At 43.5% G+C, this 16,744-nt stretch overlaps 1 protein-coding gene across 12 annotated transcripts in view; it reads right to left on the bottom strand.

Moving 5' to 3' along the window:
* The window catches only part of RABGAP1L (RAB GTPase activating protein 1 like), a 741,419-nt gene that overhangs the window by 16,260 nt on the left and 708,415 nt on the right, over nt 1-16,744 (bottom strand). For 9 of the 12 annotated variants that reach the window (XM_034667692.1, XM_034667693.1, XM_034667694.1 and 6 more), the window contains 2 exons: nt 7,471-7,581; nt 679-783 (listed from right to left, as the gene is read on the bottom strand). In XM_034667692.1, coding sequence (XP_034523583.1) covers nt 679-783; nt 7,471-7,581 — 216 coding nt within the window. Of the gene's footprint in view, nt 1-678; nt 784-5,825; nt 6,014-7,470; nt 7,582-11,357; nt 13,165-13,862; nt 13,984-16,744 lie in introns of those variants that run through there. The other 3 variants (XM_034667700.1, XM_011235846.3, XM_034667696.1) reach the window with 3 other exon arrangements.

The raw sequence follows: 16,744 nt of genomic DNA, 5'->3' as shown, positions 1-16,744 counted from the left end.
GGCAGGGACGGAGAGCACTGGTGAGGCGGCCCGCTCTTCCTCAGAAAGGCCGAAGTCCCAGCTCCTCGAGCAGAGAGGCCCCTCCTGTCCGTATGAGGGAGGACTGGGCAGGCGGCGCGTCTCCCAGCGGATGAGCCTCACAACTCATGGGGAGACTGGAGGATGCTGACGTCCAGGCCGGTTCCCAAAGGGCTGCTCTCTTCCCGTCTCCGGGGAATAGGGGTTGAGAGCTCTGCCAGGAACGCTGGCGCCCCGTCTAAGGCATGAATCAGGAAAACCGAGCGGGACTGAGCACCTCCCGGCAGAGATCCCGCAGGCTTCCCGCTCCGCAGCCTCTCAAACGCCGCCGAAGTCAATTAGCGTGGAGACAGGGCGCAAAGTGCGGATTTGTCAAAGCTCTTGGATCGGAATTCCAAGTTGCTAAACTTAGAGGAAACTTCACACTCCCGCTAGACATCTGAGTAAAGGCAGATTCCTGAAACCTGTTCCAGGGGAGAAATCAGTTCCCGCCTCTACTTGTAACGCCCTTCAAACGAAATGCCGAGACCCAGCGCTACTCACGTGTCCTGCTTCAAACATCACCGTCAACTGAGAATAAGTTTAATTTTACTTCTCGCTATTAATCAACTCCTCATGCCGACGCACCTGTGGAAAGGAAAGCCCACCGATGCCTCTTACCTGGGCCGTCTCTTCCTCTTGCTTCCTCTTCTCTTCTTCAGTCTCCACCAGCCTCTGTTTGGTCAAGAGGAGCTCCTTATTCAACACGTCTGCCTTGTCTTCGGCCTGCGCGTCGGAACACATCACAATCGTAAAGAAGGTGAAGAAAGAACGTGTGTGGATACTCTCTCCAAACCTAATCTCTAGTTACGATTGTTGCATCACTACCAAAAGCCACTTCCCCCTTCCCGGCTCCCCTGGGGGGCGGAGGCTCTAACTGAACGCCAACTACATAGCAGGCACTTGGCATCTCTGATCCTCACAACGATTATTATTTTACAGATAACGGCAGTGAAGTTTGGAGAGATCAAATAACCTGATGGGGCACACATCTAAGATCAGAGCCATGATCTTAATTCAGACGTGAATGGCATCAACGTGCACGCTCTTTCTAAATGCTTCTTACACATTTTCAGGTGTCACAACAGCACTCGCTTGGAGGCTGTGTAGATGGATAGGATGAAGGCGTGGAGCCTTACATGGAAGCTTCTAGCTGTTAGCGCATGGGGCGGGCGATGCAGATTCAGAGAGAGACAGGCTGATCCATGGACAACACTTAGTCCAAAGACCAGCAGAGGTAAAATGGCTCACGAGGGGACTCACACAGGACAATGCATACGGCAAGGAGAAATTAAGACCAAAACCCATGACAGATATAGCCTTGGGGAAAACTAAGTATGGACCAGGCATCCAAACAGAAGAGACCATGTTTCTAGGATGGCTGAGAAAAACTCAAGAGAGAATGCTCTGGTCTTAACTTGGATACAGAGTCCAATTAACCAGGAAAGCACTGTGCATATATTTAACCAGTCAACGCATGCCTACCACACACCCGGGACCCTTACCTCACCCTGTAGGTCTCAGCTTCCAGTTCACATCTGCAGTGAAGTGTGCCCTGAGCCCCGTCCTACTCACCCTTACCTAAATCAGTTCCTCACCCCCATTTAAATTAGTTCCTCTGCTTATGTCTCTCCTATTTCCCTTGATAGCACTTAGCACAATCTCTAATGACAAATTACACGTGTGATTTATTTGTCTTGCCCGTTAGACTTGCTCATCCCCAGCACCGAGGCCAGCACCGGGCAGAGCCGGTACTCCCCAAATACTTGGTGGATGAATGGAGGTGACTCTCCCATCGCTGCCCAAGTGCACCGTGTGGAGTGGAGGTGGCAGAGGGCCACAGGATGAGCTCAGTAGACAAACCCACAGACACAGGGGAGAGGCAGCTATTTGAAGAAGCTCTCCTTGGCTGACAACAGCGAAACATTATCCAAGGAATCGTGAAAACTGGCCAGGTGGCCCTGTGTGTGTGTTTCGCCCTATCCCTCACATGTCCAGTTGGCCAGGCCAGCACAGTCTGCTGGGGGCTAGCAGAGAAACCGCACTCCAGCTTCTCTGTTCTTATAGCTCCCAATGTCCCACAGTCCAATGGTTACAGCTCTTTTTTCAGAGAATTTGGAACTCTGGTGTAGTTAAGGTGAAAAAGTCCCTCTTAAAAGACTCTAAAATTTGTTCTGATATATTAGATTTTAAGGGGGAAATCTACACAGCAAAAGAACATCCTCAAATCAGAGGTGGGCAAAATATCTCTCGCAAGTTACGTTTTCATAAATTGTAAGATACCTGAGGCAGACTATAACACTCAGAACAGCAAATTCTAGAGCCAGTCAGATGACTGCAGTCAAAGCAGGGAGCACCTCCCCAAAGTCTCTGAGGGAGGGTCACAGAGCAGCGAATCAAGAATAGCTATACAGGGGCGCCTGGGTGGCACAGCAGTTAAGCGTCTGCCTTCGGCTCAGGGCGTGATCCCAGCGTTGTGGGATCTCCCCACATCAGGCTCCTCCACTGTGAGCCTGCTTCTTCCTCTCCCACTCCCCCTGCTTGTGTTCCCTCTCTCGCTGGCTGTCTCTATCTCTGTCGAATAAATAAATAAAATCTTAAAAAAAAAAAAAGAATAGCTATACAGATCACTTCAGTGTTCTTAAAAATCTAACCAAATCTGGCTCCCTATAACTTCAGCCCACTGGTTCAAGTTCTACCTCAGAATACTTGAGCAACGGCCTAATAAAGAAGAGTGCAATTTAACGTCCTCTTCAGTACCTACCGCATTTTCCATTTTGTGAAGAGAATAGACCTTTCTCTTCGTGACACTGTGAAGTGAATGTTTTCTAAGTTTGGTTTCTCAGAGATTCACCCCCAATTTTTAACCTTTTGTAAATTTCTGCTATCTGGACATTTAAGTTCTTAAGTTGTGCACTTAAGATAAAAGTAATAAAATCTAGACATTTTATTTTATAGTTTTGGAACACTAAAGGGATGTTTCCAACATCTACAGAAATTACTGTGGTCCCATGTGGGAGGAGCGTCAGAGTTTTCCAGAAGCTTCAACCAGAGTCTCTCCTCTATGTTAAAACAGTGAAGTCAGAATGATTCTACTGCTCATCAAGATAGGACCAGATCTGAAAAAACTTGGTTCTCCTAAAAACAGTCTTTTGGGTCTTTGGACAGCCAATTTCTACACCTCAGGTAAACAGAAATCATCTTTCATGTTAAATGAATCTCTAGGAACATAATACTAAACAGATAGATACTCATATTCTTTGAACTCAAACTATAAAATTTTCACCATAATTTGTTAAGATCACTGTCATTATTAATTCTAATCACTTACCAACATCTTTTTTTTAAGACTTATTTATTTGCTTGAGATGGGGCGGGGGGCAGAGGGAGAGAAGCTCAAGCAGACTCCCCACTGAGCATGGAGCCCGACGTGGGGCTCGATCTCAGGGCCCGGAGATCATGACCTGAGCCAAAATCAAGAGTCGGCCGCCCAACTGACTGAGCCACCCAGGTGCCCCATCACTTACCAACATCTTATAACGCCTTATTATTTTTTTAAAGATTTTATTTATTTGACACAGAGAGAGAGAGTGCACAAGCAGGCAGAGCAGCAGGCAGAGGGAGAAGCATGCTCCCCGACGAGCAGAGAGCCTGACGTGCGGCTTGATCCCAGGACCCCGGGATCACAACCCAAGCCCCCAAGCCGAAGGTAGACAGGCACTTAACTAACTGAGCCAGCCAGTCATCCCCTTGTAATGCCTTATCGATGTGGAGACTCCTAATTGCTACTGCAGGTTCATGTGACATACACAGGAGAGGAAAAAGCACTGCCATTTGTGATTTAATCATGAATCAACCAATAACCTGATCAAAAGGTTCAGCTCTCACATCAGGGACAAGGATCTTTCGGAAATGATTTCTCAAAGAACTAGTCAAGCCAGTTGTTCAATTTAAAACGAAACAAAAGACTGCCACTCATGACACGGAGCCTCTGCTCTAACACAGAACTTCTATGGTTAGAAGGACGCAGTGCCATCTTCAGTGGGAAAGTACTGGTTGTGTCTCCTCTGTATGTTCCTTGCGAACAAGAAAGGACAGGAAGGGCTTGGAGGCTGCTCCCTACAGAAACTGAAATGGAGATGTCGTATCTTTTTACATTGTTAATCGTGGAGAAGTCCTTATTTTAAGAGTCTGAGGGAGGAGGGTTAGTTGTCAAAACAGAAGGCTCTGACACAGAAAAAAATTAAGAGCCTTTGGTGCCCAGGAAGCCCGAAGCCAGCACTAAAATGATAAGGGTGAGGAATAATTTATTTTTAAAGAGTACCTAATTACCTAATTAGTGCTTGTTTGCTTTACATATTGTCTTGAATACAATCTGTTTTCACGTTTGTTTAATGTTTGCCAAAGTTTGGCTATTTTAATGAAGAGATGTGATTTTGATCAAAGTGGAAATGGAAAAGCAGGGGGTGAACAGGGTGAGGGCGGGCAGAGCGGCGCTCGCCCTGTGCGGCTGGTACCCTTCCAGGCTGTCTGGGGGGCAGGACACCTGAAGTGCACCGACAGCTTTTTGACAGGCAAACAAGCCCCGCTCAGGCAGAAACTGCAAAATCAGATGCTCGGAGGAGAAATGCATGAAATAGCAATTTTTATTCTTTCACCTAGATAATAAGCTTCAAAAGGCAGGGGCCAAGTCTTACTTCTTTTAATAGAAGAGGTATAAAGGGAGGAAATAAGAGAAAGAGGAAACACGAGAATGAAGGAATCTTCTCTTCAGGGACTCTTGTCTGGAATCTACATGAGCTATCTACCCAGGTGCTCAATAATCAATTACTTCGGGAGTACGCATGCTGCAGTCTTTCCAGGCTGATCCACAAGTCAGACTTTCTTGGTGGTGCAACACTTTTTTTTTAATAATGTATTTTTTTAATTATTAAAAAGGTATAATGCATATAATTACTAAACCAAAGGTGGTTAAGAATTTAAGGTCTTCCTATAAAAGATAATATCATTGAAAAAAATAAATGCATAAAGATGAATCTAAAAGTTAGATTGAGGGGCGCCTGGGTGGCACAGCGGTTGAGCATCTGCCTTCGGCTCAGGGCGTGATCCCGGCGTTCTGGGATCGAGCCCCACATCAGGCTCCTCTGCTATGAGCCTGCTTCTTCCTCTCCCACTCCCCCTGCTTGTGTTCCCTCTCTCGCTGGCTGTCTCTATCTCTGTCGAATAAATAAATAAATAAAATCTTTAAAAAAAAAAATAAAAGTTAGATTGACTCTCATCACCCAAAGTATCTAGAACTAATGTTTTGATGGATTTCCTTGTAAGCTTTTTTCCTTTTGAAGTGTATTTCAGCTTCCTTTCCTAAGATGATGGCCCTGTGCCAGCCATGTCCCTTGCAATTTAGATGCAAGCATTATATACAGATAAATTTGTAGGTCTTACAAAAATATTATTATAACATCATCTTCCCACTGTTTTAAAAACGATTCCAAAAAGACATTTTACAGATATACTTTTGTCCTCCCCTTCTATTGGACATATACATTATTTCTACTTTTTATTCTTCTGAGTAACACAGCAGTAAACCATCTTGTACACATATTTTTGACCAGATCTCTATTTTCATTAGAATAGCTTTCTAAATCAGAGTATATATGTCATTTTCCTCATTTATTAAATGTAAGATTAAAATAATACCTGCTTGATGGAGTCATTAGCGAGATTAAATGAGATAATGCTTATAAAATTGCTTGAATATAGTCCTCGGTGCATAGTAGGTACTCAGTAGACATTTCATCTCATCACTTTTTAATCCTTTTGAAGGCCTAATAGATAATACCAAATACATTTCCTGCACAACGTTCAATGTACGATTCTCTCCGGCGAATTTTACCGCATCTCTGCAGAGTCCCACTGCTTAAGACTCTTTTTCGTTTAGTTATCCACCTTCAGAAAACTATTAATGGGTAAAAGAGTCAAAAGAACAGAATCCAACGTGAGGCCATTGGGAGAGCCAATATGAAAACAGGAATTTCATTACAGTGCTGACTGGCCAGCACAGTCTCATTAACACAAAAATGTACCAGCTGAGGTCAGACTGGTCTTGGTCCTGACAGACTAGACACCCCTGTCTTCTTTGGCTCCAACTCTCTGAGTCACACATTTCTCACACCACCTCTAATAACTTCCAAACAGGTGGGCTGAATGGTTTCGTGGGGAAAAGGGCCACACCCCGTCCCCGGCCCCCCAACCAGCCTGCTCTTCGACCTTCTACATCCTGTGTCCTGCGAAGCACAGTTCCTGTTTAACTTTCGAGCTCTATTTACTGTGGATTCCTTCAGCTGCCCCTTCTCCCCCTTTAGCACTATTTTCCTTAATAATCGCCTAATCCCCATCTTACTGTGGTTAAAACTTTTGAGCTGCAAAATTAGCCATTTATATGGGAAAAAGGAGTTGTGCCAGGGACCATCTTTCAACATTTTAAAAATTCCTCCAAATGTTTAATCCTATTTGTATTATTGGATGTGTATTTTAAATATCGTCAATGAGCAGCCAGGGCATAGGTAATGCCTCTTTTTTACAGATCCAACAACGTAAGTCTCCATTTTTCTGACCCTGGCACTGTATGTGGGGAACAATCACTTTTTAAGTCAGAAAAGAGAGATAATTGAAAATCCGCCCAAGACTCCTTCCATATTGCCAACTATCTTTTAAAACACCAGCGACAGAAAACAGGAAGTCCTAAAGCTGTCAGTACTGTTGGAAAGAACCAGGGAAGTCCAACAAGTTAAGGTCTTCCTAGCAGCAGCTATCATATACTGAACCCATACACCTTATTTTACCTACAGGCAGGTTAAGAACTGTGCAGGGTCACGGGGTGAGCAGACTGTGACCCAGGATTTACACCTAGGCAGTCCCGGCCCTTGGGCACTAGAATGCCTGTCTCTCCACCAGTGCATCTATCTTACTGTACATACTTCATATGAAATACTCCCATTCACTGTAGATGAGATTTCTTCTTGGAACAAAAAGTAAAGTGCCTCCCAACATTAGCGTCGCTTGGTATAGTCCTGGTGACTGATATTCCCAGGTAATTATGCTGGCAGCCCTTGGCTTAGGAAAAGTACAGATGAAGAGAAGACACACCAGAGAAGTTGAGAGTTATAAAAAAACGCGTCGCACATGGCTGTTTGGAAATGACCCAAACCATTCTCAAAGGCTTGCATCTTCCACCCTCTCCAGTCAGCACAAGCTGTCCCCTCCCACCTCTTGGCCGCCCCTTCGCCCAACAAGCAGCCAACTAAGCCTCAAGTACAGAGTAAGCCCCAGCGGGACTGCGCTGAGAGCAACTCGGTCCGTGCCCTTGAAGAGGTCGTCACGGTCTGACTTCAACCTAGTGAATGACACGTTTACCTGATCCAAGTCATTTCGCAGAGCGATCTTGCTGGTTACTAGTTCATGTGCAAGGTCATCGTTCTCCTGTTCCAGCCTCATGCTGGCCTCCTGTAGCCTCCGGTTCTCCCTCTGCAGGAAAAGAGCAACAGCCAGAGGTGGGCGTTAGTGCCGAGATGTAAGCAGAACCAAGCGGGGCTGGGGAGGAAAAACAAGCAATGACAACAAAGTGGACTTTTGAAGGTGTAGAAAGGAGAAGGCGCGAGCGGCACAGGAAGGCAGAACTGCTGTCGGGGAAACAACAGTGAGTTAAGCCAGCGGTGCAGGTGCGACTTTCTACCCGGTGAACCTTACTACGGTCCTTTACAGGCTGCATTGTGAAAGGCTGCATTATTAAAAAAGTGCCACAAAAGGCAAAATGTCCCACATCTCCCCAATCCTGTGACGCTTCATATAGACCTGTTTGAAACATGCACAGTAGTAATACCACCCTTAACCTCAAGGGGAACTGCGTGACACAGAAGGCGTGAAATGGGGGGAACCACTAGACATGTCTTCACATTGTTTTTCCAGTATCAGAGTTCAAATTAATTGAATATATTTAATTACGAGCACTAAATCAAGAACCAGGATACAAGGGTTCTGGACTTTTGCTATCAACTGACATGTTCATCCTTGGGGTAGAAATACTTTTCTGAACACCAATGTTTGTATTAGTAAGAATGACAGTCCTTATGACAGTGGCTCTAAATGTTTGTTGGAGTGCTTTTAAAACCTCTCAACTTAGGGGCGCCTGGGTGGCACAGCGGTTAAGCGTCTGCCTTCGGCTCAGGGCGTGATCCCGGCATTGTGGGATCGAGCCCCACATCAGGCTCCTCCGCTATGAGCCTGCTTCTTCCTCTCCCACTCCCCCTGCTTGTGTTCCCTCTCTCGCTGGCTGTCTCTATCTCTGTCAAATAAATAAAATCTTTAAAAAAAAAAAAACAAAAACCTCTCAACTTAAAAACGTCAAAAGATTCTGGGTAAAAGAAATTACTGAGCTGCTTTTTTCCTCTTGAACTCCCAGGAAAAATCTGAAACAAAGTCCTATGATGAAGAATGAAGTCACGTTCTTATGAAGAAAGGTCTCCCCCGAACTAGACCTTACGAACTGTGGACATGCACATCTGTTTTCAGAACAGCAATCTACTGTCTTCCATTCCAAAGCGCCCTTTTTTTTTTTTTTTTTTTGTACGCTACTGTTAACACTTACAGGAGAGTCAAAGAGAACTGACAGGAAAGACTTCAATGTGATGAGACCTTCCTGTTTTTCAGATGTATACTCCTAACAGTGTTTTCTGCAAGGACGGCAGAAACTCGGACAAAGCAGTGCTGCACAGCCGGAAGACAAATCTAAACCCGGGAAGCTAGTGTATCACAGCATAATGTGTGTGGGGAAAGGACAATTATTTTCTACAGAACCACCTAGGGTTGGTTATACGGAAAGAAGAAAGCCTAATTTCTTTTTTTCTTTTTGTTTCTTAAAGAAGCGCTAAGAAACCCATGGTAAGGGCAGAGCCTAAGACTTCCATGGAGCAGGGGACCCGCCAACAGGGCCGGCAGAGAAGCTAAAGGGTGAACCTGTGCTTTCACCAGAACCGGCCACCAGAGTCTATTTCTGTCTTCTCTTTTGGAAAAGGAAGACTGGGACAGTTGGGGAATGCCAAAACATTTTTGAAAGAGAAACCTACTGAAGAGGATAAAAACAGTCCCAAATCTCTTAAATGCTTTTAAATAAATTCATGATAGAATTCCATGCAGTGTTAAAATATAAGTGAAATATATGTAATGATCAAAGAAATGCTTAAGCCACCTCAAAGAAAAAAAAAAGTAAGTAACTGGCAAGTCTCATTTTCATAACAACATAAACAACATTAATTGCAGCTACTGGATTATTTTTATTGTTGTCTTTGTACTTTAAAAATATTTCTAAGTTTTTGACAATGAATACAGAATACATGTGTTTGAAATGTTATTAAAAAAAATAAAAGCTGTTCAGAATTTTAATTCCATTGAAAAGGATAAAATGCCAAAATGAGAATGTTTCTTAAAGTTCACTCCTATTAGAAGCTCATATTCTACCCAAAGCCAGACTGGATCTTCGGTTTTGACCAAGACACTATGTAAGCCCTCACAAGTGTGGCCTTGCCAGGAATCCTTTCCCAAGATATTCCTGAAAAGACTGCGTACGTATTTGTAGGGGCACACCGCACCCATCAAATTCTCTGTCCCCTCAATCTATAGAAATCCTAATCTCCTACAGAAGTACCATAAAAGTAGGCGCGAATATATATGCGGGTACACAGCCAGGGCCTCCACAGAGAAATCTTTCAGTCTTTGCTGAAGCAGTCCGAAGTCCAGCAAGGGCACGAGTTAGTCTTTTACCCTGATGTAGCTCAACAGTACCCCTTTTGTGGAACCAACCTGCCTACTTGTTGAAAACTTAGAATTATATTTTAAAAAATTCCAGAAACTTTTCCATTTCCTCCTCGCCAGGAAGGAGCAGCAATGCCCAGCACCATTTCGTCACGACAGGTGCACAGAGCGGGCTGCTTAGCAGGGAAGGGGTTTTTCTCTCTCTCCAGGAGTCCCTTCCCAAGAGCCCAGGGCGACAGGAATCCAGCCCCTACTCCTGAGTCAGTGTCCAATTCCTCCTGCAACTGTACTTGAGGACTGCAAGGTGCAGAGCCCCGTCGACTCTTATGACATTACAGCCATTTCGCCCAACTGACAATGTTGCAGCTCCTGGGTTTTCAGGTGACAGTGACATATGCTTACAAGGGAGTTGAACTAGCCCGCAGGCAAAGTCACACATGGAAAAGCACTTCGTTGCAAGTATTGTAAGGATGCACCAATGGCTCCGTCGCTTCTGACTGGAGGTCAGCGCGGGTGGGTGAGGTTATCACCACACCTGTTGCGACTGGTACCCTCCCTTACGGACACGCGGCCGAGGGGGGGAGGGGGGACAGGGGAAGATCTGGGAGACCCTGTGAGCGTCAAAGCGTCCCTCAAAAGCAAAATGGCCTAAGGGGCGCCCCTACCAGCCTGGCTTTAGCAAGAAGCTTCGGTTGGGTGTGTGCACAGCAAGCAGCACAGTGCGAGTGTGACCCCTGCTCTGCGCTCACACACACGTGGGCAAGCAAGCTGTGGGGCCGAAAATGCAGTATCGTCCTCCAAAGTCTGAACCTGGGGCGGGAGGCGTCCTCAGCTGTCCTCCCGGCCCCTGAGCGGGGCAGCGAGACACCGCTACCCACCGAGACGGGGCTTCCTGCCATCGAACCCGGCCAAGGATTCGAGTGAGGTGTCTTTCTTGGCTGTCTTTTCCAGCCTCTCCTGAGGAGCCCAAACTCTTCCCCTCTGCCCCGCCCCCCGGAACTGACTGATGCAAGAAAAAGTTCGCCTTTACACTAGAACGGAGAAGAAAGTTCCATCTGGATGGGCTTCGTTCATTCTGAAAGGTCAGCAAGGGCTGCCCGCCTGAGCGTGCCCGGGAGTCAGCCCGTCAGCCTGTCAGCACAGAGGCAGCCGCGTGCCCTGGTTTGCACAAGCAGATGTGCCCAGAGGCCCCGCGCCTGTCAACACAGCAGGCAGCCGCCTCCCGCCCCGCTCGGAAAAGACAGCAGGAGATGCGGCTTCCATAACCCTGGAAACTCACACTGCCCTGGTGGGCACGTCCTCCATCCACACCACGGACACCACTCCAACAAAAGGCAGACAACTTTCGTCGTTAGCTGCCCCCCCNCCCCCCCCCCCCCGCATAGGAGCCGCACGGCCGGGCGAGTCTGGTTAGTAACTTTTGGGAGGAGGATACTGCATTTTTCAGATAGACAGACGCCGATATCACAGACATACACAGATACATAACTTACCTCCTCAAAAGTCATAGACCAACTACCGTTTTCAACCATAGGTACAAAGACAATTGAAAAAAAAAAACAGAATATCCAATGAAATTGCACACCCACTAATACAGATATGAAATGGCAGTAACAAGAGCAGACACTTGTTAACGATTGTGTTGCTATTTTGTTTTTCCTCTAAGTTCTCTCTCTGTCTGCAAACATTCGCTGGAAGAAAGTATACTTGAGGCAGCCAGTGGGCAAGTCTCAACTCAGAAGACTAATGCGCTCAAACTCCTCCCCCTCCACGCTGTCCTCCGCAGCTTGCGTGACTGATGGAAATGCTGTATGTGGAACTATTAGCAACCACGGTGTGAGTTGTTTACAATGTGTGATTTCGGCCGGGTGGAAGGAACTTCCTCGTATGACAAGGTCGGAAACGTTGCAAAATAGTTCATTTTCAGGCCACAGAATGGAAGTGCTGGGCAGGGGATTGCATCCAGCTCTCCTGTGAATCTGAGGGCTGGAGCGTGGGTGAAGCAGCACATGGGACGGTGCACGTCATTTATTCCGTGAGGAGAAACCAGAGAAATGTGAACTGGCATTCAGAAGAGAATCAACTAAGCCTTACAGGAAAAAATGATGGGGAAGGAGGCAGCTTCGTAAACTCTAGCTCAGTATTTTGGGTGTGTTGTCTGTCTGCTGCTATAATGAATTCTTGGCACGTGTTTTTAAAGACATTTAAGTGTCAGGAGAAAATGTTTTCCTGAAAGACCCAGTACAATTTTATTAGCAACAACACACTCAACTCTCGCATATTTTCGTTTGGGTAATTCTTTCAAGAGTTGATAATTATCATCATCAAATTTCAGCAAACAGTTTTTTGACATTCAAAGACAAATGCCTACAGATGAAATGTTTAAATGTGTACTTTGTCTGCAAATGAAGATTTGAGAGAGAAGATCTGGATATTTGAAATCATTTTATGCTCTTCCTTTACCCAACATATCCAATTTTATCTTTCTGGTAGAAATTAAAAAAAAAATTAAATGTCAAACTAAAAACAAAATCTTGTCAGTAATAACTAACTGGCAGTTGGCAAACCAGACTGCGGTTCTTCTAGCATTTAAAAAACAGTCTTAGATTCTTCTCCAGCACAGGGGTCAACAAGCTTTAAATGTAAATGGCCAGAGAGAAGTATTTTAGGCTTTGCAAACCATATGATCTTTGCTGAGATTACTCAAACTCTGCCACTGTTGTGCAAAAGCAGTCCTAGACACTGGTAAGTAAACAATGGGTGTGGCTGTGTTCCAATAAAACTTTAATTTACAAAAACAGGCAGTGGGCCAATTTGTCCCTCATGCCATAGTTTGCAGATCCCTGCTCTAGCATACAAATCAAATTTTAAAAAAGCAAATGGGTTACAGATGACGTCAAAACATGTTAGTGTGACATAATTTTCTCAGTAATGCTACCTTAATAGGAAGCGAAAGTTATTAAAAATTGAATAAAAGTTTTGGAGAATTAATTTGAAGATCATCAATAAACATACTTAGAAATTAATATGCATAACATTCAGACCTCTCTCAAGTGTTAAGTAAAACTCAATCAGCGAACAGGCATCATCAGTAACCATGTGCTCCTTCTCAGCTAATTTGCTCAAGAATCCTCAATAGCGGTTACGCTTGTCATTTCCACCATCTTACAGCAGTGAGCTCACTGGATTATCGAGGCTCAAAAAGAGTGGCAGCCTTGTGAGGTCCATCGCAAAGTTATCACAGGCAGATAGAAAGCATGCTCTTGACTATTAATTTTCATTAGAAGCACATTATTTCATAAACATAAATATTTCCAAAAACCAATGTCAGTCTCTGTGATGAGGAAAATTAATAAAACGTAGGTTTATTATNAACGTAAGTTTATTATCATTGGTAGAAAAAGACTTTTCAAAGATGGATTCACTTCTCTTGACTTCCTGAGGAAGGAAAGGCACCACAAGGCACCACACAGTAAGAAAAAAAGAGAAGCCTTTTTTTTTTTCCCCAGGCAAGATTAGCAAAATTTAAACTTCTTTCACTTGACAAGTTAAAAACAAAATGTGGTAACTGGTCTAAGTTATTTCATTAGCTATGAAGGATGGCAAATAATAAAAGTCCAATTAAGCTTTACTTCAAATATTTTGTATTGTTTTTGCCAAGTATAATTAAATAGCTTAATTTTTAATTACATGCAGGGATAACTGCCCTACAAAAATTAGTATGTGTAAGACAGACTTTTTGTAAACTTAGAGGAATTATTTTCTTCCTGTTTGAATTACACTTTGATAAGAGAATTACTACTTCTAACCTCACGAAAGAAATTAAACATTCTAAATCTAATTACACTAAATGCAGATAAGGTACTTCAATTAGAAATGATGTATAATACTATCTGTGTCCCAAACTTGAGAGAGTTTAAGCATTCCCGATTCTTTCTAGGATTTGCCCATCTAGAACAGGTAATAACATCATCTTCATTATGCTTTGGAAGACTCACCGAATTAATTAATTCGCTGTGCTTTCTAAGGCTTATCCCACATCTGTGCAAGTAGTTAATTAAATAAGAAAAGCATACCATCTTCCAGAGGCAGATGAAGGCTGCAGTTCTCTAAAAGGTGCTGTCAATAGATTATATTATTAGAAAACTACCTTTCCCTAAATGGAAACAACTCAACTCCTTAAAACAGAAAATAGTATTACAATTTCTGAGGTTGGTAACTACTCATTAGGGGCTTGGCTACTGATTTTTAAAATACACTAAAACAGCTGCACATATTCATGTTTGTTTGTCTCCTGGGGGGGCGTGTATGAAAATGGAAATATACATGACGGATTTCTAGAGACAAGTCTTTATCCTGCATTTCAGTTCATTTGGAATAAATTAATTAATTTGCAAACCAAAGTCTCAAGTAGATAAAAACTACTACACCAGTCCAGCCAGGTCAAACTTAAGAAGGACAACAGAAGAGACTTAGAATAAATGTTCTATATTCTTCTTCCAATCGCGTTTCCTTTCTGTGTCTTGGAACCTAGGCATGAAGATCAGCAGAGAGATCACACCAAAGACTGTACGAAGTCTTCGCAGAGCTGACTTTCAAGCAAACTGAAGCCAAGACCAGGTAGCCCAGTGTGCACACACATTTATGCATGTTTATGTGTGTGCATCTATATTTATATATGAAAATGGACATACCGCCCACTTAGGTTGGCCTGTCCCCTAGAAATATGTGTACGCGTAGGATTTACAATCATTAATTGGCTCCGAATCTGACGGAAGGTCTCCCTCCCACAAGCACGGCTTCTGCACAGGCACATCTGGTGTGACTTGGGATTTATGAAAAGAAGATGGTGGGCTGGATGCCAATCCTCTTGAAACATGTTGCCTGGATTTTTTTTTTTTTTAGATATAATTCACATACCATAAAATTCAGCTTTTTAAAATGTACAATTCAGTGGTTTTGGGACATTCACAAAGTTGTACGACCATCACCACTGTCCAGTTCCAGAATGTTTTTGTGTTTAGGGTTCTAAAATTTAAACTTATACCAACGTAATTCACCTCTTTCTTTGTGGTTGAGATTTAAGTGTTAGATATAGGTGAGTATGGTGCCATCACTTGAAAATGTAGATATTGGCATCTGTCATAAAAATAGAACACATATTTGGATTGATGAAAGCAAGAATGCGACAGCTGAGAGCTGCCTCTGCATTGCTGGGTCTTTGATCCCACCTCTGGCTTCCTTGCGAGAGTCCTTTTTGTATGCCAAGGCAAACAGCATCAAACTGAAAAATCTCTTAGAATATTTTACTGTATGACATTTCTGGGCCTTTAAAAAAAATTGACATAACTTCCCTAACTCCGTCACCATCTAGTGAGCTGGGGGGAGACACGGCATTTTAAGCAGTACGGACCTTCATGGTTGAGGAGGGCTTACTAGTGAACTGGTATAAGTTCTGATTTGATGCCCACAAAGATCTTCCCTAGTGATTTTTAAGAATTTGCACAACTAGGTTCCCAGTCCAAGATCTACGAATTATAAAATGCCCATTCCAGGGACACAGATCTTATTCTTTACAGGATTAAATTTAGAAGAGGCAAAGAGGTACTTCTTAGAATACTTTCCTACTTTAAGGTCATTAAAATTAGCTTCTTAGACTGGATATTGAATATCTGAAAGAACAAGTCTGGGGATGGCTGGAAACGATGTTGTCAACTGTCACCTTGAAAATATAATTTGAGGACTATAACTTTACCAAGTACATCAACAATATAAATATCTAGACATTATTAAAAGGGCATGGAAATATTAGTTAGATGTATTGACAAGCTATTATAATACAAAAGAAATAGCTATAGAGCATATCTGATATGCATAAGTTAAAAGGAGTATCTGTTTTCAAAACAAAACAAAGTTTAATTCTACGTTGGTCCCTCAGTAAAACGTGCACACATTACAAGTCTTACATGTGACAAGTACTCTTTAAAAAATAATATGTACTGTACTGTTTATACATATCTATTTTGATAGGAAAAGGATTTAAGAAACCGTACCAAGTTCAGTTCCAGACGGATTTTAAACATACAATTTTAGTCTCTTGTTGCCTTCTCTTCTATTTTAAAGCACTCTTCCCAGGTTTTATTTGTTATGATGGCAACTAAGAAAATTAGAATGATCATATAAGCAGTACAAGGGCTTCATTTGGGATCCTCAAGAATATTTTAAAATTACTGCTTCAAGGCCTTTCTAAAGCAGCATGAGACACGAGCTACATTAAAATTGGTTTTATTGGGGGGGGTGGAAATTAGCTTCAAACCTTATTCTGTGAGCATCTTGTGGGTTAATAGGTATCTACCAGAGCAGTACGTGGGCTCTTCTTATCAGTTCTTTAGCCAGTTCTGTAAGCAAGGGGAGAAACACTGCTGCTGTCAGACCCCTGGGGAGCAATCCTTGGGAGAAATGCAAAGAAGCTAAGCGAGGGACTGGTGGAGCAGACCCATGAGAGGGGATGTTATTCTAGTAATAATACCTAGGTAATGGCAGGCAGTCGGCCTAATGAGGCTAATAACAACCATTTACTGAACACCAGCTCCGTGCTAGGTACTGAACCCACAACATCCCTCACCTTCACAGAAGCCCTGCAAGGAGACTGTAAGCTCCTGCATGTTTTACGGATGAGGAAGATGCTCGATAACTATGCCCAGGATGCCCAACAAAGGGAGAGCTATGAAAACTCCCAATGTGGATAACAAATCCTGTGCTTTTTTTCCTTTTTTTCCTGGAAAGCCAGCATTTGAACTCAGGTCTGACTACAGAATCCACACACTCCTGCCACGCCCCGCTCAGCTCGACAGCAGAGACGAGAGGCAGTGTGACTACA

This window comes from Ailuropoda melanoleuca, chromosome 8 (assembly GCF_002007445.2).
Source record: "Ailuropoda melanoleuca isolate Jingjing chromosome 8, ASM200744v2, whole genome shotgun sequence".
NCBI classification, from domain to species: domain Eukaryota; kingdom Metazoa; phylum Chordata; class Mammalia; order Carnivora; family Ursidae; genus Ailuropoda; species Ailuropoda melanoleuca.
The sequence above is the reverse complement of the archived record's forward strand: the minus strand, read 5'-3'. Positions and strand labels throughout refer to the sequence as shown.